The sequence below is a fragment of the Felis catus genome, chromosome C1 (assembly GCF_018350175.1).
Source record: "Felis catus isolate Fca126 chromosome C1, F.catus_Fca126_mat1.0, whole genome shotgun sequence".
NCBI classification, from domain to species: Eukaryota; Metazoa; Chordata; class Mammalia; order Carnivora; family Felidae; genus Felis; species Felis catus.
Window position 1 is genome coordinate 189,043,790 of NC_058375.1, and position 21,893 is coordinate 189,065,682.

At 37.1% G+C, this 21,893-nt stretch overlaps 1 protein-coding gene across 4 annotated transcripts in view; it reads left to right on the forward strand.

Annotated features, from left to right (window-relative positions):
* The window catches only part of CYP20A1 (cytochrome P450 family 20 subfamily A member 1), a 77,798-nt gene extending 59,700 nt beyond the window's left edge, over window positions 1–18,098 (forward strand). For all 4 annotated transcript variants that reach the window (XM_011285483.4, XM_023259631.2, XM_045034323.1 and 1 more), the window contains 2 exons: window positions 15,835–15,924; window positions 16,088–18,098. In XM_011285483.4, the coding sequence (XP_011283785.1) occupies window positions 15,835–15,924; window positions 16,088–16,238 (241 nt within the window). In that variant the 3' untranslated portion in view covers window positions 16,239–18,098. The remainder of the gene's footprint in view (window positions 1–15,834; window positions 15,925–16,087) is intronic.
* Window positions 18,099–21,893: the final 3,795 nt, after the last annotated feature.

Genomic DNA, 21,893 nt, shown 5'->3' on the forward strand with positions numbered 1-21,893 from the left:
AAAGGGTTTGGACTGTACTCTTACTGCCCCAAATTGAAGACTCTCACCTGAGATTTGGGTTTCCAAAACATGTAGCTCTAAAAGCCACCAGGGCTTGTGTTGATGAGTCCCACAGGCTTATACCACAGAAGCAGGCTCCCCCCCACCTCCAAGAAACAATTCTTAATGGTGCACAATGGGAGCATAGCACTTGCTGTGGCTTTTCCTCTAGGGCTCAGCACAGAGGAAGGAGTTTGACTGGAAATTTTAGAAGCTGCTGCCTGAGGGTCTAGCTTTTAGTTAGCACACATCTCCCTGTAATGGCCATGATCCTTCCTGAAACCTAGGGGAGCAAGTGGGCATGACCTAACCCCACTTCCAATTCACCCCAACAATAAAACCACGTCAGAGGACTCTCCCTTAGCACACATTTAGTGGCCTAACTTTTACAGCTGCTATCTGAGGGATATGCCCCAAAGTACCTGTGATAGCTTGGGTTCTTGTATTCATAATTTCCATAGGATAATAGCAAACAAAGAAGTAGTTGTTAATAGGCATGCAGGTACTTACTGTGGCTCTTACTGAACTCTGTAGCTCCCAGAGTTCAATACAAAGGAGGCGGGCAAATGCCCATATTTCAGTCTTTATCTGGAAGGGGTTTGACTGCTTTCACATTGACAAAGTGTGATCCATAATCAAAATACCAATATTATTTTACACAGAACTAGAACAAGTAATGTTAAAACTTGTATGAAATGACAAAAGGCCTCGAGTAGCCAAAGAATATAATTCAACATAATAAAGTCCATATAGGACAGACCCACAGCCCATATCATCCTCAGTGGTGAAGAACAGAAAGCTTTCCCTCTAAGATCAAGAACAAGACAGGGGCACCTGGGTGGCTCAGTCGGTTAAGCATCCGACTTCAGGTCAGATCATGATCTCATGGCTTATGAGTTCGAGCCCCACATCAGACTCTGTGCTGACAGCTGAGCCTGGAGCCTGCTTCATATTCTGTGTCTCCCTCTCTCTGCCTCTTTCCCACTCATGCTCTGTCTCTTTCTCTCAAAAATAAATAAACATTAAAAAAACAAAGCAAACAGAGATGTTCAGTCTCACCACTTATATTCAACATAGTACTGGAAGCCCTAGCCACAGCAGTCAGACAAGAAAAATAAATAAAAGGCATCCAAATTGGTAAGGAAGAAATAAAACTGTTGCTATTTGCACATCTCATGATATTATATATAGAAAACCCTAAACACTCCATCAAAAAACTACTAGAACTAATAAATTCAGTAAAGCTTCAGGATACAAAATTAATATACAGAAATCTGTAGCATTTCTGTACACTAATAATGAACTACCAGAAAGAGAAATTAAGAAAACAATCCGATTTACAATTACATTAAAAAAAACAAAAAACAAAACTAAAACCTAGGGATAAATTTAACCAAGGATTGAAGGACCTATGCTCTGAAAACTATAAGACACTAATGAAGGAAATTGAAGATATATAAATAGAAAGGTGTATCATGCCCATGGACTGGAAGAATACTGTTAAAATGCCTATACTACCCAAAGCAATCTAATTCAATTGAATACCTATCAGAATACCAGTAGTGGGACACCTGGCTGGCTTGGTCAGTGGTGTGTGCAGCTCTTAATCTCGTGGTTGTGAGTTCAATCCCCATGTGGGGTGTGGAGATTACTTTAAAAAAATCTTTACAAAGCGGGGTGCCTAGGTGGCTTTCTGGGTTGAGCATCCGACTTCAGCTCAGGTCACGATATCATGGTCTGTGGGTTTGAGCCTCCTTTTGGGCTCTGTGCTAGCAGCTCAGAGCGTATAGCCTGCTTTGGATTCTGTGTCTCCCTCTTTCTTTCTGCTCCTTCTCCACTCACAGTCTCTCTTGTTCTCTCAAAAAATAAATAAACATTAAAAACAATTTTTTTTATTCTTGAAAAAAATACCAGTAGTGTTTTTCACAGAACTAGAATAGATAATCCTAAAAGTTGTATGGAATGATGAATAGCCAAAATAGCCAAAGCAGTCTTAAGAAAGACGAAGCTATAGGTATTACAATCCCAGATTTGAAGTTACAACAAAGTTGTAATAATCAAAACATATGATACTGGCACAAAAATAGGCACATTGATCAATGGAACAAAATTGGAGGTAGAAATAAACTCACACTTATGTGGTCGATTAATCTACAATAAAGGAGGTAAGAATACCCACAGTGGGGAAAGATAGTCTCTTCAATAAATGATGTTGGGAAAACTGGACAGCTATATGCAAAACAATGAAACTGGACCACTTTCTAACATTTTTTTTTTAACGTTTATTCATTTTTGAGAGACAGAGCGTGAGTGCGGGATGGACAAAGAGAGAGGGAGACACAGAACCTGAAGCAGGCTCTAGCCTCTGAGCTGTCAGCACAGAGCCTGATGCGGGGCTCGAACTCGTGAATGGCAAGATCATGACCTGAGTCGAAGTAGGACCCTTAGCTGACTGAGCCACCCAGGTGTCCCAAAACTGGACCACTTTCTTACACCATACACAAAAATAACTCAAAATGGATTAAGGAACTAAATATGAGACCTGAAACCATAAAAGTTCTAGAAGAGAGACAGGCAGTAATTTCTCTGAAATTGGTTGTAGCAGGTCCTCCTAGATATGTCATCTGAGGTAAGGGAAACAAAAACAAAAGTAAAATATTGGGACTACATCAAAATAAAAAACTTCTGCACAGCAAAGGAAACAACCAACAAACTAAAAGCCTACTGAATGGGAGATGATATTTGCCAATAACATATATGATAAAGAGTTAGTATCCAAAATATGTAAAGAACTTCTACAACTCAACACTCAAAACCCATATAACCAACAAATGGGCAGAAGGAGCACTTGAGTGGCTCAGTTGGTTAAGTATGCAACTCTTGATTTCGGTTCAGGACATGACCTCAACGGTTTGTGAGACCAAGTCCCAGGTCAGTCTCCTGTGCTGACAGTGCAGAGCCTGCTTGGGATTCTGTCCCTCTCTCTCTCTCTCTCTGCCCCTCACCCCGCTCACACTCTCTGTCTCTCAATATAAACATTAAAAAAATAATTTAAAAAAAAATTAAAAATGGGCAGAAGAAATGAACAGATATTTCCCCAACATGACATACAGATGACCAACAGACACATGAAAAGATGTTTAACATTATTCATCCTAAGGAAATGCAAATCAAAACCCACAATGAGATATCACCTTACACCTGTCTGGCTGGTGGAAACCAAAAACTCAAGAAACATCATGTGTTGGCAAGGATGTGGAGAAGAAAAAAAACCCTCTTGCACTGTTGTTGGTACTGTAAACTGGTACAGCCACTGTGGAAGACAACATGGAGGTTCCTCAAAAGATTAAAAAAGGAACTAAATACCCTATGATCCAGTAATTCCACTACTGGGTACTTACCCAAAGAATACAAAAATACTAATTCAGAGGGATATATGTATTCCTGTGTTTATAGCAGCATTATTTACAATAACCAATGTATGGAAGCAGCACAAGTGTCCATCAATAGATGAATAGATAAAGAAGATGTGGTATAGATTGGAGGAGCCAAGATGGTGGAACAGCATGGAAGTTTTTTGTGTGTCTTGTGTCCATGAAATACAGACAGACCAACACTAAACCATCTTGCACACCTAGAAAACTGATTGGATGATTAACACAACAATCTGCACAACCTGAAGCACAGAATTCATCAGGAATTCACCCCAAAGGAGCTCAAAGAAACGACAGCCAGGGATTTAACCAACACAGGTATAAGCAAGATGTCTGAACCAGAATTTAGAATCAAGATAATAAGAATACTAGCCGGAGTCAAAAATAGATTAGAATCCCTTTCTGCAGAGATAAAAGAAGTAAAAACTAGTCAGAATGAAATAAAAAATGCTATAACTGAGCTGCAGTCACAGATGGATGCCGCAGCAGCAAGGCTGGATGAGGCAGAACAGAGACTCAGCTATATAGAGGACAAACTTATAGAGAATAATGAAGCAGAAAAAAAAAGGGAGATTAAGGCAAAAGAGCACGATTTAAGAATCAGAGAAATCAGTGACTCATTAAAAAGGAACAACATCAGAATCATAGGGGTCCCAGAAGAGGAAGAGACAGAAATGGGGGTAGAAGGGTTATGTGAGCAAATCATAACAGAAAACTTTCCTAACCTGGGGAAAGACACAGACATCAAAATCCAGGAAGCACAGAGGACCCCCATTAGATTCAACAAAAATCGACCATCAACAAGGCATATCACAAAATACCGTATCACAAAAGTCAAATTCACAAAATACTCAGGCAAGGAGAGAATCATGAAAGCAGTAAGGGAAAAAAATTCCCTAACCTACAAGGGAAGACAGATCAGGTTTGCAGCAGACCTACCCACAGAAACTTGGCAGGCCAGAAAGGAGTGGCAGGATATATTCAATGTGCTGAGTCAGAAAAATATGCAGCCAAGAATTCTTTATCCAGCAAGGCTGTTATTCAAAATAGAAGAGATAAAAAGTTTCCCGGACAAAAATTAGAGGCGTTTGTGACCACTAAACCAGCCCTGCAAGAAATTTTAAGGGGGACTCTCTGAGGGGAGAAAAGATGAAAAGATAAATACATACATGCATGCATGCATACATACATACATACCAAAAGCAACAAAGATTAGAAAGGACCAGAGAACACCACCAGAAACTCCAACTCTACAAGCATCATAAATGGCAATAAATTCATATCTTTCAGTAGTCACTGTAAACATCAATGGACTCAATGCTCCAATCAAAAGACATAGGGTAATAGAATGGATAAAACAAGATCCATCTATTTGCAGTTTACAAGAGACCCACTTTAGACCTAAAGACACCTTCAGATTGAAGATAAGGGGATGGAGAAGCATCTATCATGCTAATAGTCAACAAAAGAAAACCAGAGTAGCCATACTTATATCAGACAATCTAGACGTTAAAATAAAGACTGTATCAAGAGATGCAGAAGGGCATTTTATCATAATTAAGGGGTCTATCCACCAAGAAGACCTAATAATTGTAAACATTTATGTGCCAAATGTGGGAGTACCCAAATATATAAATCAATCACAAACATAAAGAAACTCATCAATAGTAATACCATAAAAGTAGGAGACTTCAACACCCCACTCACAGCAATGGACAAATCATCTCATCAAAAAATGAACAAGGAAACAATTTCTTTGAATGACACACTGGACCAGATGGACTTAACAGATATATTCAGAACTTTTCATCCTAAAGCAGCAGAATATACATTCTTCTCCTGTGCACATGGAACATTCTCCAGAATAGAACATATACTAGAACACAAATCAGCCCTAAGTAAGTACAAAAAGATCAAGATCATACCGTGCATATTTTCAGACCACAACGCTATGAAACTCGAAATCAACCACAAGAAAAAATTTGGAAAGATAACAAATACTTGGAGACTGAAGAACATGCTACTAAAGAATGAATGGGCTAACCAAAGCAGTTAAAGAGGAAATTAAAAAGTACATGGAAGTCAATGAAAATGATAACATTACAACCCAAAACCTCTGGTACGCAGCAAAGGCAGTCATAAGAGGAAAGTATATAGCAATCCAGGCCTTCCTAAGACAGAAGAAAGATCTCAAATCCACAACCTAACCTTATGCCTTAAGGAGCTGGAAAAAGAACAGTAAATAAAACCCCAAACCAGTAGAAGACAGGAAATAAACATTAGAGCAGAAATTAATGTCATCGAAACCAAAAAACCAGTAGAACAGATCAATGAAACCAGAAGCTGGTTCTTGGAAAGAATTAATAAAATTGATAAACCACTAGCCGGTTTGTTCAAAAACAAAAAGGAAAGGACCCAAATAAAATCAAGAATGGAAGAGGAGAGATCACAACCAACACAGCAGAAATAAAAACAATAATAAGAGAATATTATGAGCAATTATATGCCAATAAAATGGGCAATCTGGAAGAAATGGACAAATTCCTAGAAACATATACACTACCAAAACTGAAACAGGAAGAAATCGCAAATTTGAACAGACCCATAACCAGTAAGGAAATCGAATCAGTAATCAAAAATCTGCCAAAAAACAAGAGTCCAGGGCCAGATGGCTTTCCAGGGGAATTCTACCAAACATTTAAGGAAGAGTTAACACCTACTCTCTTGAAGGCGTTCCAAAAAATGGAAATGGAAGGAAACCTTCCAAGCTCTTTCTATGAAGCCAGCATTACCTTGATTCCAAAAGCAGACAGAGACCCCACTAAAAAGGAGAACTATAGACCAATTTCCCTGCTGAACATGGATGCAGAAATCCTCAACAAGATATTAGCCAACCGGATCCAACACTACATTAAAAAAATTATCCACCACGAGCAAGTGGGATATACCTGGGATGCAGGGCTGGTTCAATATCTGCAAAACAACGTGATTCATCACATCAATAAAAGAAAGGACAAGAACCACATGATCCTCTCAATAGATGCAAGGAAGCATTTGACAAAATACAGCATCCTTTCTTGATAAGGACCCTCAAGAAAGTAGGGATAGAAGGAGCATACCTCAAGATCATAAAAGCCATATATGAAAGACCCAAACGCTAATATCATCCTCAATGGGGAAAGAGGGAGAGCTTTCCCCCTAAGGTCAGGAACAAGACAGGGATGTCCACTCTCGCCACTGTTATCCAACATAGTATTGGAAGTCTTAGCCTCTGCAGTCACACAACACAAAGAAATGAAAGGCATCCAAATCGGCTAGGAGGAGGTCAAACTTTGACTCTTCGCAGATGACATGATACTCTATACGGGAAACCCTAAAGGTTCCACTGAAAAACTGCTAGAACTGATTTGTGAATTCAGCAAAGTTGCAGGATATAAAATCAATGCACAGAAATAGGTTGCATTCCTATATACCAACAGTGAAGCGACAGAGAAATCAAGAAATGGATCCCATGTACAGTTACACCAAAAACCATAAAATACCTAGGAATAAATCTAACCAAAGAGGTGAAAAATCTATGCACTGAAAACTATAGAAAGCCTAGGAAAGAAATTGAAGAAGACAAAAAAAAAAAAAATATGGAAAGAGATTCCATGCTCCTGGATAAGAAGAACAAATGTTGTTAAAATGTTGATACTACCCAAAGCAATCTACATATTCAATGCAATCCCTATCAAAATAACACCAGCATTCTTCACAGAGCTAGAACAAATGATCCTAAAATTTGTATGGAACCAGAAAAGACCCCGAATAGCCAAAGCAATCTTGAAAAAGGAAACCAAAGCAGGAGGCATCACAATCCCAGACTTCAAGCTACACTACAAAGCCTAATCATCATGACAGTATGGTACCGGCACAAGAACAGACACTCAGATCAATGGAACAGAATAGAGAATCCAGAAATGGACCCACAAACGTATGGCCAACTAATCTTTGACAAAGCAGGAAAGAATAGCCAATGGAATAAAGACAGCCTCTTCAGCAAGAGGTGCTGGGAAAACTGGACAGCGACATGCAGAAGAATGAACCTGGACCACTTTCCTACACCATACACAAAAATAAACTCAAAATGGATGAGAGACCTCAATGGAAGACAGGAAGCCATCAAAATCCTCGAGGAGAAAGCAGGCAAAAACCTCTTTGATCTTGCCCGCAGCAACTTCTTACTCAACACGTCTCTGGAAGCAAGGGAAACCAAAGCAAAAATGAACTACTGGGATCTCATCAAAATAAAAAGCTTCTTTCTGCACAGCAAAGGAAACAATCAGCAAAACGAAAAGGCAACTGACAGAATGGGAGAAGATATTTGCAAATGACCTGTCAGATAAAGGGTTAATATCCAAAATCTACAAAGAACTTATCAAACTCAACACCCAAAAAACAAATAATCCAGTGAAGAAATGGGCAAAAGATCTGAATAGACACTTCTCCAAAGAAGACATCCAGATGGCCAACCAACACATGAAAAAATGCTCAACATCACTCATCATCAGGGAAATACAAATCAAAACCACAATGAGATACCACATTACACCTGTCAGAATGGCTAAGATTAACAACTCAGGCAACAACAGATGTTGGCGAGGATGCGGACAAAGAGGATCTCTTTTGCATTGTTGGTGGCAGTGCAAGCTGGTGCAGCCACTCTGGAAAACAGTATGGAGGTTCCTCAAAAAACTAAAAATAGAACTCCCCTAGGACCCAGCAATTGCACTACTAGGCATTTATCCAAGGGATACAGGTGTGCTGTTTCAGAAGGACACATGCACCCCCATGTTTATAGCAGCACTATCAACAATAGCCAAAGTATGGAAAGAGCCCAAATGTCCCTTGATGGATGAATGGACAAAGAAAATGTGTTATATATATACAATGGATTATTACTCGGCAATCAAAAAGAATGAAATCTTGCCATTTGCAACTACGTGGTTGGAACTCCAGGGTATTATGCTAAGTGAAATTAGTCAGAGAAAGACAAAAATCATATGACTTCACTCATATGAGGACTTTAAGAGACAAAACAGATGTAACATAAGGGAAGGGAAACAAAAATAATATAAAAATATGGAGGGGGACAAAACAGAAGAGACTCATAAGTATGGAGAACAAACTGAGGGCTACTGGAGGAGTTGTGGGAAGAGGGGTGGGCTAAATGCATAAGGGTCACTAAGGAATCTACTCCTGAAATCATTGGTGCACTATATGTAACTAATGTGGATGTAAATTAAAAAGAAAAAAAAAAAAAAGAAAAAGAAGAAGATGTGATAATACCCAACCATAAAAAGAACAAAATCTTGCCATTTGCAACAACGTGGATGGATCTAGAAAGTATAATGCTAAGTGAAATAAGTCAGCCAGAGGGAGACATACAGTATACACTCATATGTGGAATTTAAGAAACAAAACGAACAAAGGAGGAGAAAAAGAGACCAACCAAAAACTAGAGTTTTCTTTTTTGTTTTTTTTTTGTTTTGTTTTTTTGAGAGAGAGTGTGAGCAGGGGAAGGGAAGACAGGCAGACACAGAATCTGAAGCAGGCTTCAGGCTCTGAGCTGTCAGCACAGAGCCAGATGCAGGGATCGAACTCAGGAACTGTGAGATCATGACCTGAGTTGAAGTCAGAGACTCAACCGAGCCACCCAGTCACCCTCAATAACTAGACTCTTAACTGTAGAGAACCAACAGATTTTTACCAGAGGGAAGGTGAGGGGGATGGGTGAAATAGATGAAGGGGATTAATAGTACACCTACCTTGATGAGCACTATGTAATATATGGAGTTGTTGAATCACTGTATTGTACACCTGAAACTATTATAATAATGTATATATTAACTACACTGAATTAAAATTTTAAATTTATATTTAAAAATTAGTTAATAAATGAAATTAACAATCCTTTAGTTTTCGTAAAGAAAAGATATATGCACTCCTATGTTTATTGCAATATTTAAAAGATTTTTTAAGTTTATTTATTTTGAGAGAGAGAGAGTGAGCAAGCAGGGAAGGGGCAGAGAGAGAGGATCCCAAGCAGGCTCCATGGTGCCAGCACAAAGCCCAGCACAGGGTTTGTTCCCATAAACCATGAGATCATGACCTGAGCCAAAACCAAGAGTCACATGCTTAATCAACTCAGCCACCCAGGTGCCCCTATTACATCATTATTTACAATAGCTAAGACGTAGAAGCAACCCAAATGTCTACTGATACATGAATGGATAAGGAAGATGTAGTGTATGTACACAATGAAAATTACTCTGCAGTTAAAGAGAGTAAAGTCGTGCCATTTGTGACAACATAAATGGACCTAAAGGGTATTATGCTAAGTGAAATAAGTTAGAGAAAGACAAACGCCAAATGATTTTTACTTGTAATTGGAACCTAAAAAAATAGAACAAATAGTTATGGACTCATAAATTCGGAGAACAAATTGGTGGTTGCTGGGGTTGGGAGGGGATAGGCAAAGAAGGTGAAAGGGATTAAGAATACAGACTTAGATTTATAAGTAAGTCATGGGGATGGAATCTACAGCATAGGGAATATAAGTCAATAATATTTTAATAATTTCTGTGGTGACAGATGGTAACTACACTTATGGTGAGCGTTTCATAATGTATGTAATTGTCAAATCACTATGTTGTACACCTGAAACTAATACAATATTACATGTCAGCTATACTTCAATTAGAAATTTTTAAAAAGGTTATCTAAATCAGAAAGAAGTAGGGGCACCTGGGTGGCTCAGTCAGTTAAACCTCCGACTTTGGCTCAGGTCATGATCTCGAGGTCCGTGAGTTCGAGCCCTGCGTCGGGCTCTGTGCTGACAGCTCAGAGCCTGTAGCCTGTTTCGGATTCTGTGTCTCCCTCTCTCTGACCCTCCCCTGTTCATGCTTTAAATAAAACGTTAAAAAAAAAATTTAAAAATAAATAAATAAATAAATCAGAAAGAAGTAAAGTTGTCTCAATTTGCAGATGACATGATATTATATATAGTAAACCCTAAAAATTCTGCCAAAAGTTGTTAGAAATAATAAACTCAGTAAAGTTGCATGACACAAAATCAATATGCAAAAATAAGTGGCATTTCTATATGCAACAATGAATTATCAGAAAGAAATGATATAATCCCATTTACATCAAAAAGAGTAAAATATTTAGGAATAAATTCAATGAAGATGAAAGATCTATATACTGAAAACTAAAATATTGATGAAAATAGTTGAAGTAGGAAAGATAATCTATGTTCTTGGATTACAGTAATTAATAATGTTGAAAGTGAAATAAGGCAGTCAGAGAAAGACAGATATCATGATTTCACAAATATGTGGAATTTGAGAAACTTAACAGATGACCATAGGGGAAGGGAAGCAAAAAGTAAGATGCAAACAGATAGGGAGGCAAAGCATAAGAGACTCCTAAATACAGGGAACTAACTGAGGCTTGATGGGGGTGGGAGATTGGAGGGTGGGGAAAATGGGTGATGGGCATTGAGGAGGGCATTTGTTGGGATGAGCCCTGGGTGTTGTATGTAAGTGATGAATCATGGGAATCTACTCCTGAAGCCAAGACTACACTGTATGTTACCTAACTTGACAATAAAATAATAATAATAATGGCAACCTAAATCTACAAAAAAAAAAAAAAATAATAATGTTGAAGTGCCCTTAGTAGCCAAAATGATTTACAGATTCAAGACAATCCCTTTCAGAATCCTAATATCGGCGTGCCTGGCTGGCTCAGTCAATGCAGTGTGCAACTCTTGATCTCCGGTTCGTAAATTTGAACCCCACATTGGGTATAGAGATTACTTAAAAATAAAACCTTAAATGCTTTTTCAAAATCCTAAGGTCATTTTTCACAGAAGAAATAAACAATCCTTATGTTCGTGTGGAACCACAAAAGACCCAGAATAGCTAAAGCAGTCTTGAGAAAGAAGAGTAAATCTGGAGGCATTATACTTCTTAATTTCAAACTATATTATAAAGCTTTAGTAATCGAAATAATATGGTACTAGCATAAAAACACAGATCAGAGACGCATAGACACATAGTCCGTAAATAAACCCATATGTGGTCATTTTTAAAAAATTTTTTTAATGTTTATTTATTTTTGAGAGACAGAATGCGAGTGGGTTGGGAGAGAGCGAGAGGGAGGCACAGAATCCGAAGCAGGCTCCAGGCTCCGAGCTGTCAGCATAGAGCCTGATGCGGGGTTCGAACTCAAGAGCTGTGAGATCATGACCTGAGCTGAAGTCAGACATTCAAACAACTGAGCCACCCAGGGGCCCCTATGGTCAGTTATTTTTTAACAAAGGAGGCAAGAATAAGCAATGGGGGAAAGGATAGTCTGTTCAATAAGTGGTTCTCAGAAACCTGGATATTCGTATGCAGAAGAATAAAACTGGACTCCTAACGTACACCATGCACAAACACAACTCAAAATGGAATAATACTTAAGTGTAATAGCTGAAACCCTAAAACTCCTAGAAGAAAACATAAGGGGTAAGATTCTTCACGTATATGTTGGAAGCGGTTTCTTGGATTTGACACCAAAAGCAAAGGCAGCACAAGTCAAAATAAATATATGGGACTACATCAGAATAAAAAGCTGCATAGTAAAAGAAACCATCAACAATATGAAAAGGTAACTTATGGAGTGGGAGAAAGTATTTGCAAACCACACATCCAATATTGGCTTAATAAAACTATTTAAGGAAGTCATACAATTCAATGGCTGAAAAAGAATAACCCAATTTTAAAAATGGGCAAAGGACCCAAATAGACATTTTTCCAAAGAAGACATGCAAATGGCTGAGAGGTACATGAAAAGGTGCTTAACATCACTCATCAGAAAAATGCAAATATATACCACAGTGAGAGATCATCTCACATATGTTGAGATTCAAAAAGATAAGAGATGACAAATGCTGGCAAGGATGTGGATAAAAGGGAAGCCTTGTATACTGTTGGTGTGAATGTAAATTGCTACAACCACAGTGGAAAATAGTATGGATATTCTTCAAGAAATTAAAAATAAAATTACCATATCATCCAGAAGTGCCACTTGCTGCATATATATTCAAAAGAAATGGTGTTGTCATCTTGAGATATCTGTACTTACGTATATCGCAGTATTATTTACAAGTATGAAAATGACCTAAGTGTCTGTCAGTGGGTAAATGGATAAAGAAGTGAATAGTCCACTCTATCTATATATCTGTATGTCTATATATAGATATATATATGTAGATATATTCCTCTCTCTATATATACCTATATAGATAGAGTAGAATATTATTGAGCCCTAAAAAAGAAGTAAATCCTGCTACTTGTGCAACATGGATGAACCTGGAGGGCATAATACTAAGTGAAATGAGCCAGACAGAGAACTGCATTGTAGCACTTACATGTGTAATATGGAGGGGGGCGAGGGGGAAGGTCAAACACATAGAAGCAGAGAGTAGAATGGTCCTTTCCAGGGACTGCAGGTAGTGGTAGGGGAAAGAGAGCTGCTGGTAAAAGGGTACAAACTTTCAGTTATAAGATGAGTAAGGTCTGTGGATCTCCTGTATAATGTGATGACCATGTTTGATAATACTGTTATAGTGTCATTGAGATTTGCTAAGATAGTAGAAATTAAGTGTTCTCCCCACACAGACACAAAATAGTAACTCTGTATTGTGGGGGGTGTGCTAATTAACTTAAGGGTGGGAATTCTTTCAAAAGGTGTACATATATCAGATCATATTGTATACTTTAAATACGTAACATTTGTCAAATATACTGAAGGCTAAAAAAACCAAAATCCCTCAGTATTTAGGATTAAACTATTTTTAGTTTGGATTTCATTTTATTCTTAATCATAAAAATTGTGAGGTGTTTTATAAAGTAATTAGAAAAATCAAGTTTGATTCTTTTTTAAAATCTAAGAACACATAGAGGTACCTGGGTGGCTCAGTCATTTGAGCATCTGACTCTTGATTTCAGCCCAAGTCATGATCGTGGGATTGAGCCCCATGTTGGGCTCTATGCTGAGCACGGAGCCTGCTTAAGATTCTCTCTCTGCCCCTTTTCCCTACTCATGTGCTCACTCACTCTCTCTCTCTCTCTCTCTCAAAATTAAAAACGGGGTGCATGGGTGGCTCAGTTGTTTGAGTGTTCAACTTCAGCTCAGATCATGATCTTACACTTCATGGGTTTGAGCCTGGTCTTGGGCTCTGTGCTTACAGCTCGGAGCCTAGAGCCTGCTTCAGATTCTGTGTCTGCCTCTCCTCCCGAATTGTGCTCTGCCTCTCTTAAAAATAAATAAATAGGGGCGCCTGGGTGGCGCAGTCGGTTAAGCGTCCGACTTCAGCCAGGTCACGATCTCGCGGTCCGGGAGTTCGAGCCCCGCGTCAGGCTCTGGGCTGATGGCTCAGAGCCTGGAGCCTGTTTCCGATTCTGTGTCTCCCTCTCTCTCTGCCCCTCCCCCGTTCATGCTCTGTCTCTCTCTGTCTCAAAAATAAATAAACGTTGAAAAAAAAATTAAATAAATAAATAAACATTAGAGGGGAAAAATAAATAGAAACCGGGTATTTAAAAAAAATAAAAATAATGGGGCGCCTGGGTGGCGCAGTCGGTTAAGCGTCCGACTTTGGCCAGGTCACGATCTCATGGTCCGTGAGTTCGAGCCCTGCGTTGGGCTCTGGGCTGATGGCTCAGAGCCTGGAGCCTGCTTCCGATTCTGTGCCTCCCTCTCTCTCTGCCCCTCCCCCGTTCCTGCTGTGTCTCTCTCTGTCTCAAAAAATAAATAAAACGTTAAAAAAAATTTTTTTTTTAAATAAAAATAAAAAATAAAATAATTAAAAAAATAAAAACATGTAGATACCTTCAGGTAAAAATTTAGGGTCTCAGTTTTTAAGATAGTTTATAAAAGGTAAAGCTAATTGGGGTGCCTGCCTGGCTCAGTCTGAAGAACATGTGATTCTTGATCTTAGGGTCACAAGTTCGAGCCTCACCTTGGGTGTAGAGATTACTTAATTATAAATTTTTTATTTTATTTATTTTGTTTTAAGTAAGATCTATATACAACATGGAACTTAAACTCACAACATTGAGGTCAAGAATTGCATGCTCCACCAACCGAGCCAGCCAGGCACCCCAGAGATTATTTAAATAAATAAATAAAAACTTTAAAAAAAAACAAAAAAAGGAGGGGTGCCTGGGTGGCTTAGTCGGTTAAGCGTTGGACTGTTGATTTTGGCTCAGGTCATGATCTCATGGTTCATGAGATTGAGCCCCACATTGGGCTCTACACTGACAAAACAAAACCTGCTTGGGATTCTCCCTCCCCTCTCTTTTTGCCTCTCCCCTCTCGTGGTCTCTCTCTCTCAAAATAAATAAATAAACTTAAAAAAAAAGAAAACTTTAAAAAAAAGGAAAACCCGATTTAATTTGATATAATTGTTACATGGACTGTAATGTAAGTCTGGTATATTCCAATAGTGAAACATAATTTACACTTTTTTAAAAGAAAATGAAAGCAGAATTATTTTTTTCCCACAGTATGGTTTAGGTCTTTTATTTCACTATTTATTTTTAAGTAGTCTCAACACCCACCGTGGGGCTGGAATTCACAGCCCCAAGATCAAGAGTCCCATGCTCTACCAGCTGAACAGCTAAGCACCCGTGGTTTAGATCTTTTAACACTTGTGTGTTTTGTTTTGTTTTGTTTTAAGAGAGAGAGAAAGCGGAGGAGGGGCAGAGAGAGAGAGGGAGAGAGAGAAACACAAGCAGTCTCCGCACTGTCAGCGAGGAGCCTGATTTGGGTCTAAATCTCTCAACCGTGAGATCATGACCTGAGCCGAAATCAAGAGTCAGGGACTTAACTGCCTGAACCACACAGGACCCCACGAAATACATTTGAATTGTAGAGACATTGTAAGATGCTTCACAGTTTGATGAGATGTTCTTGTGTAACAGATGTTTTTAATGCTCTTAAATTTAAATAATTCATTATGTGATTTTGTATGATTTAGCCTTATATCTCATAAAATGATGTACACCCAGTTACACTTTCATCCCTTGCTGATTCCAGAGAAATGTATTTTGTATCTATTGTGTAGAAATAATAAATTAAGCAGCAAAAGACTCAATATATGTTTAATAGTTTGAGAACATAATAGGTGAAATTGAAATACAATTTTGACAGCAGTTTTTATTTTTAACATTTTTCAGACTTTGTTAGATACCTACCTATGTTTTTATAGTACAAATAAGTAAGATGCCAGTGGAGCTGTTTTGATCTGCCCAAATCTTCTTTTTAGATTTGATCCAGACCGGTTTGATGACGAATCAGTAATGAAAACTTTCTCCTTGCTTGGATTCTCAGGCACACAGGAATGCCCAGAGTTGAGGTGGGTGATAGAGAAAGGAAAGTAAAAGGAAAGATGCCAAATTTTATACTTAGAATTTTGATGATTACTGCTGAGGAGAATAAGCAACCTATATAATTATGTATAATTATATAAAAATGTAATTGTTCATCTTTAGTAATTGGTTGACTTTCTTCCTGTCTAGGTTTGCATATATGGTGACCACAGTACTTCTGAGTGTATTGGTGAGAAGGCTGCACCTACTTTCTGTGGAGGGACAGGTTATTGAAACTAAGTATGAACTGGTAACATCATCCAAGGAAGAAGCTTGGATCACTGTCTCAAAGAGATATTAAAATTTTATACATTCAGCTTTCTGGAGGAAAATGATGGTTTAGAAAAATCTGTATTAAATCCTTTTATAAACTAAGTAATACTGTGGAATATAAATACATACTAGTACTTCATTATGTAAATTTGGATTTTTGTATATCAGATTTTCTTAATTCATGATATACATTGATTCTTATTATATCAGTATAATGATAATTTTAATGGGAAGCTCTCTGCTTTTTTGTTTTATCACTTTCTATGCCATTATCTTCATAATATTTTTCTTTGATCTCTAATGCTCTTTTTTTAAATCTCTAATATTCTTGAAGAGAGACATTATTTTTGCACACTTTGGCAAGTCATGTTTTCTAAATATTTATAAAAGGGAAACATAATCCTAACTTCTTTTCATACTTCCAGTAAATCATTTTAATGGGGGAAAATAAGAACTTCCCATTATGTTATTTCTTGGGTTAAGATTTTTATTTTCTGAGTATAAATTAGTTTGTGTTTAGTCGTTATTAGTAGGTTTGAGTAACCTACCTTGTGTTTGCTTATTTTTATACCTCCCCAGACAATACTGTTCATTTCATGACTTATACAAGGATCATCATTTTGAGCAGTTCTAAATCATTTGGAAACTACTACCATTGTTTTTGAATGTGTTTTTGAAGTGCCTCTCCTAAGGGACAAACTAAGATTGAAGCTTGTCTTTTCTTTTGTTTGGCTGGAAGTGTTACTGGCACTATATTACTTCACCAATTCTCATTTGTGGAAACAACTGAATTCTACTTTGTTGTTATTATGTCATGTACTAAATATAACGAACTTCAATGATTAGGAAATGAGAGAGCACTAACCAAAAAAACAAAACCAAACTAAAAAAAAAACAAAACATGATGAAAATAATTTGCAAAACATCTGATACGGATAATATCCATATGATATATAAATAGCTCTTACAGATTGGTGAGAAAACATAATAGAAAAATGATCAAAAGACATGAATAAACTATTCTTAGAGGAGGAAATAGCTATTAAAATTTTAGAAAAAAGGGTTAGTCTCACTAGTAAGTAAAGGAATTTGAGGGCTATTTTAAAAACACTTTAAGTATCTTTCAAAATTTTATTTACACTGATAAGTTTTATATTTAATACTGTTTTATTGATAGCATTATAGTTTTGTCCACCTTTTCTGGTTACATTGTTCTTGAGGATTCTTTTAAGACAACAACTGAAGGAAATATGGCAAGTGCAGATAGAGAGGAAAGGAAGAAAAATGATAACTATTTGCAAATGGGTTTATTTTTGACACTGCTGAATTCCACTTGTAATTTTAGTTTCAAGATTGTACCCTAGTTATTGAGTTATTTTATGCTGTGTTTATGGTCAGATTGCCAACATTTTAGAACTAGCTAGGAGTGGTTAAGATAGAATTTAAGTAATTAGATGCAGCTTTTATTTCTGCCAAAAATATCTAATTTATGGAATAATTTAAATTCTAAAACTTTAAGTGAAATGTATTCTTAGTTTCCAGCATCATGTTGTTTCCAAAAAGGCACACTCTTAAGTTCCCACCTATCATTTTCTATGGTTTTGTGTGTATCCATATTTTCCTTTGTTATCCCAGTACCTTGATTGGTTTGGAAACTGGCAGTGGAAAGTTAGAGTAGGCAATTGATATGTAAACCAAGTGTCAGTAAAATCAGCGTGAGGTAAGTTGTATTTTAAAGCAAGTGAGACCTGATCAGCAATCATCAAGGCAAAAACAGAGTAGTTGAGCCAAAGGGTCAAGGAATTGGTATATTGCCAATATACAAGCCAATGTATAATTACTACTGGTTTGAATCAATGAAAATAAAAGAATCAGCTGAATAAGCACATTTTTATCCATGGTTATATGGCTAACTTAAAACATTACAAATAAATTATCTTCTAGAGGATTTTTTTAAAATAAAAATATTGTTAATTATGTATGAAATAAGTTATCCATTCACTGTTCTTACTTGACCCTTTGTATTTATCAAAGACTGAAATTATAGTAGCCTCAGTGTTTCTCATGGCTAGTAGCATGACACTAAGCAGGACTCAAATTTTGTCGCTTTTTGGATTTTTTTAAACTATTTATTACCTGATTTTGATCTGCATTCTTTTTTTTTTTTAATTTTGTTTTTTAACGTTTATTTATTTTTGAGACAGAGAGAGACAGAGCATGAACGGGGGAGGGGCAGAGAGAGAGGGAGACACAGAATCGGAAACAGGCTCCAGGCTCCGAGCCGTCAGCCCAGAGCCCGACGCGGGGCTCGAACTCAAGGACCGTGAGATCGTGACCTGAGCTGAAGTCGGACGCTTAACCGACTGAGCCACCCAGGCGCCCCTGATCTGCATTCTTTTCAAATGTTGATAAGTTTATTGTTAAAAACACCAGCACAACACACATTTTTTATGGAAAGAAAGGATTCTTCCACACTTTGTGCTAATAAAATTCAAGACAGAATTAATTCTGTGCATGGGAAAAATGAAAAACTCACATACTGTTATATCTGGCCCACAAATGTGCAGTCCCATTTTTTTTATATAAGTAGATTCTATCTTATTTATAGACCCTATGTAAAAATGTGTTTGTCTTCTTAAAATATTACATATTTTAAAAACAAAATGTTCTATTTTTGTTATGAAAATTATATAAGTTTACTGTAGAAAAATCTTGGAAATACAGAAACAAAAATAACAAACTTAGTCACCTATATAGTCCCACTACTTGAAGTAAGCCAGTATTAAGCTTCTGAGATAGATGCTTCTGTTCTTTTGTATCCACATATACTTTTTACAGACTTGTTATACATAATGTTCTCTTCATGTAATATATTATGAACCAATAATGTTTTCTACAGCTGGAACATTCATATTCTTCTCACTCAGAATGTAAGCACAGATTTTTGCCATTCTTTCCCCCCTCTTTCCCTTTGCAGGTATTGTTATTCTTTTCAGCTTTAAAAATGGCTTTACTTCCTCATCCATTTGTCAAAACAGTAATTTATATATTTGTACATCTGAGTTGCTAAAGTCATAGAAGTCTAGGTGTTACAAGGAGCATTTAAGAAATGAAATTACTCTTTTATCCAAAGAAAAATATAATTAAGTTCAGATCAAGGTGGCATTTCAACTGTTGTTTTTTGTTTTTTTTTTTTTTCAATGTTTATTCGTTTCTGAGAGAGAGAGTGACAGCAGGGGAGGGTCAGAGAGGGAGACGCAGAATCCAAAGCAGGCTCCAGGCTCTAGGCTCTGAGCTATCAGCACAGAGCCCAACGTGGGGCTCGAACCCACAAACCATGAGATTATGACCTGAGCCAAAGTTGGACCCTTAGCCAGCTGAGCCATCCAGGTGTTCTGGCATTTCAGCTTTTAAGAGGAAATCTTAAGAATCTTTGTTGTTTTGGAGTCAAACAGACTAAGATTCTTCCCTTGAAGCCATTGTGATTTTTTTCCTCAGATCCATGAAAAGTGCTGTTGGCCTATAAAATGTACTTTTTCCATATGTGGTTATATTGACAGATTGAAAACTGCTTAAACACAATTCTACCGTGTGTAACTGAGGACATGACCAATAAACATCAGAGAGTAAGTTTAGTAGCTTTGAAAGAAAACTATTATTCTTTCTTTGAAAGAAAACTATTTTCAGAGGCAGGTTTGTATAATATCAACAAATTGATATGAGCAACCTTATTTTTCTTCTTGGCCAGTCCTATGCCTGTTTCCTAAGTTACTAAGACCAATGATTAAGGTAGAAGGTGAGGATGGAGGAAAGTGGGGTATAATAACAAAGCAGTTACTGTTACACTGTCAGAGGAAATCAGCACAGCCAAAAAGGCTTTATACAGTGTTGCTTTGAGGCACAGTGAGTGACCCCCCACTGATAAAAGGAGTGAGAGTGAAACTCACAGCAAGAGTTAAGCTGAAAGTAGAAGAGGGGAGTGGAGGGAGCATTTGTTATAAACTAAATACTTTATACACTTATTTAGTCCTTTAGAGCATGACAGTAGTGACAAACTAAAATAGTTTTTCATTCCTGCTAGAAGAAATACTATAAATGAATACTGGCATATACTTGCAAAGAAATATAAAAAGATCTAAATTTCAAATTATCTTCATATCTTCAGGGGGGGTTCATTTGGTATAATTTGTTACTCAAGAGGGGATCAAGCAATAGTTTCAAATGATGTAGTGTTCATAATAACTAAAGAAAATGACTAAAAAGAGTATTGTAACAGCAGTATTAAAAGATATCCTAAAGAAAACTAATGCTGCCAACTCAACCATCATCTGTATAACTGTCTAATTTTTTTTCTATTTCCACATACATATATTTGTAAACATTTCAATCATAATATAGTTTGCTTTTCACTTAATATATTTTAAACATTTTCCTTTGTTACTTTTATAAGGGTGTTGGGGAATAGATTTTGGGGGGTGGGATGGAAAATAGACTTAAAATCTGTAAATCAAATACTAAATTTATTTTGATGACACAGAGTGAATGGATACTTGTAAAATTGGAGTTGGGAGCCATTTTGTAAAACATCCAGGCAATAAACAAAAGGGCAGGAAATGACATTCTTCTTCCAGTTCTACTCCCTGTTTAGTCGGTTTATAGTTTGGTGGCTTTCTAGAGACTGGGAATGGATCTTGCTATAGCATGTGATAAAATGTCATGAACAAATAAGATCCTGTCTGGTAATTAAAAAAACAAACAAACCCACAAATGTATTTTTATCTAAAATACTTGCAAATTCTTGTTTTACTTTTTTAACACATGATAGGAGCAAATAAAACTGTTACATTACCACCGTAACTATGTTATAAAGTTGTAAAGTGTCTGTCTCCAAAAAGGTCAATCAATAAATATTTTTAAATAAATGAATGAAATCCTCATTGAGGTTTTCTGTGTATGTAAAGTAAAGGTGATTACCTAATAGTTGAAAAAGATTTCCAGGTAGCCAAACTACCTCTAATGCTAATAGTACTTTGATATGCTAAGTACTTAGTGATATGCTAAGTGTATCCCATTACTAGAAATATTTAAGAAGATGTTTTATGGAAATCTTTCAGTGATTAGTGATATTAGGCATGAACATAGACTTATCAGTGATATTAGGTATGAACACAGACTCATGATGGGCTGTAGTTACACAAAACATCAATGAAAATAGTTGGTAAGCAAGTAGTCCTTTCTTTATATCATATCACCAGATCATCATTAAATCTGGAAATGTTTAAGGACCACAGTTGTTTTAATTAGTGAGAGCATTATTTCCCTAAGTATGTTCCATGGATTGCTATCCTGTGAAATACTCTGAGGAAAAGGTTATTTGATCATACTCTCAGATTCTTTTTTTTTTTTTTAATTTTTTTTTTTTTCAACGTTTATTTATTTTTGGGACAGAGAGAGACAGAGCATGAACGGGGGAGGGGCAGAGAGAGAGAGGGAGACACAGAATGGGAAACAGGCTCCAGGCTCCGAGCCATCAGCCCAGAGCCTGACGCGGGGCTCGAACTCCCGGACCGCGAGATCGTGACCTGGCTGAAGTCGGACGCTTAACCGACTGCGCCACCCAGGCGCCCCCATACTCTCAGATTCTATATACTATAATCTTTCTCAGATATTTATAATATGTATT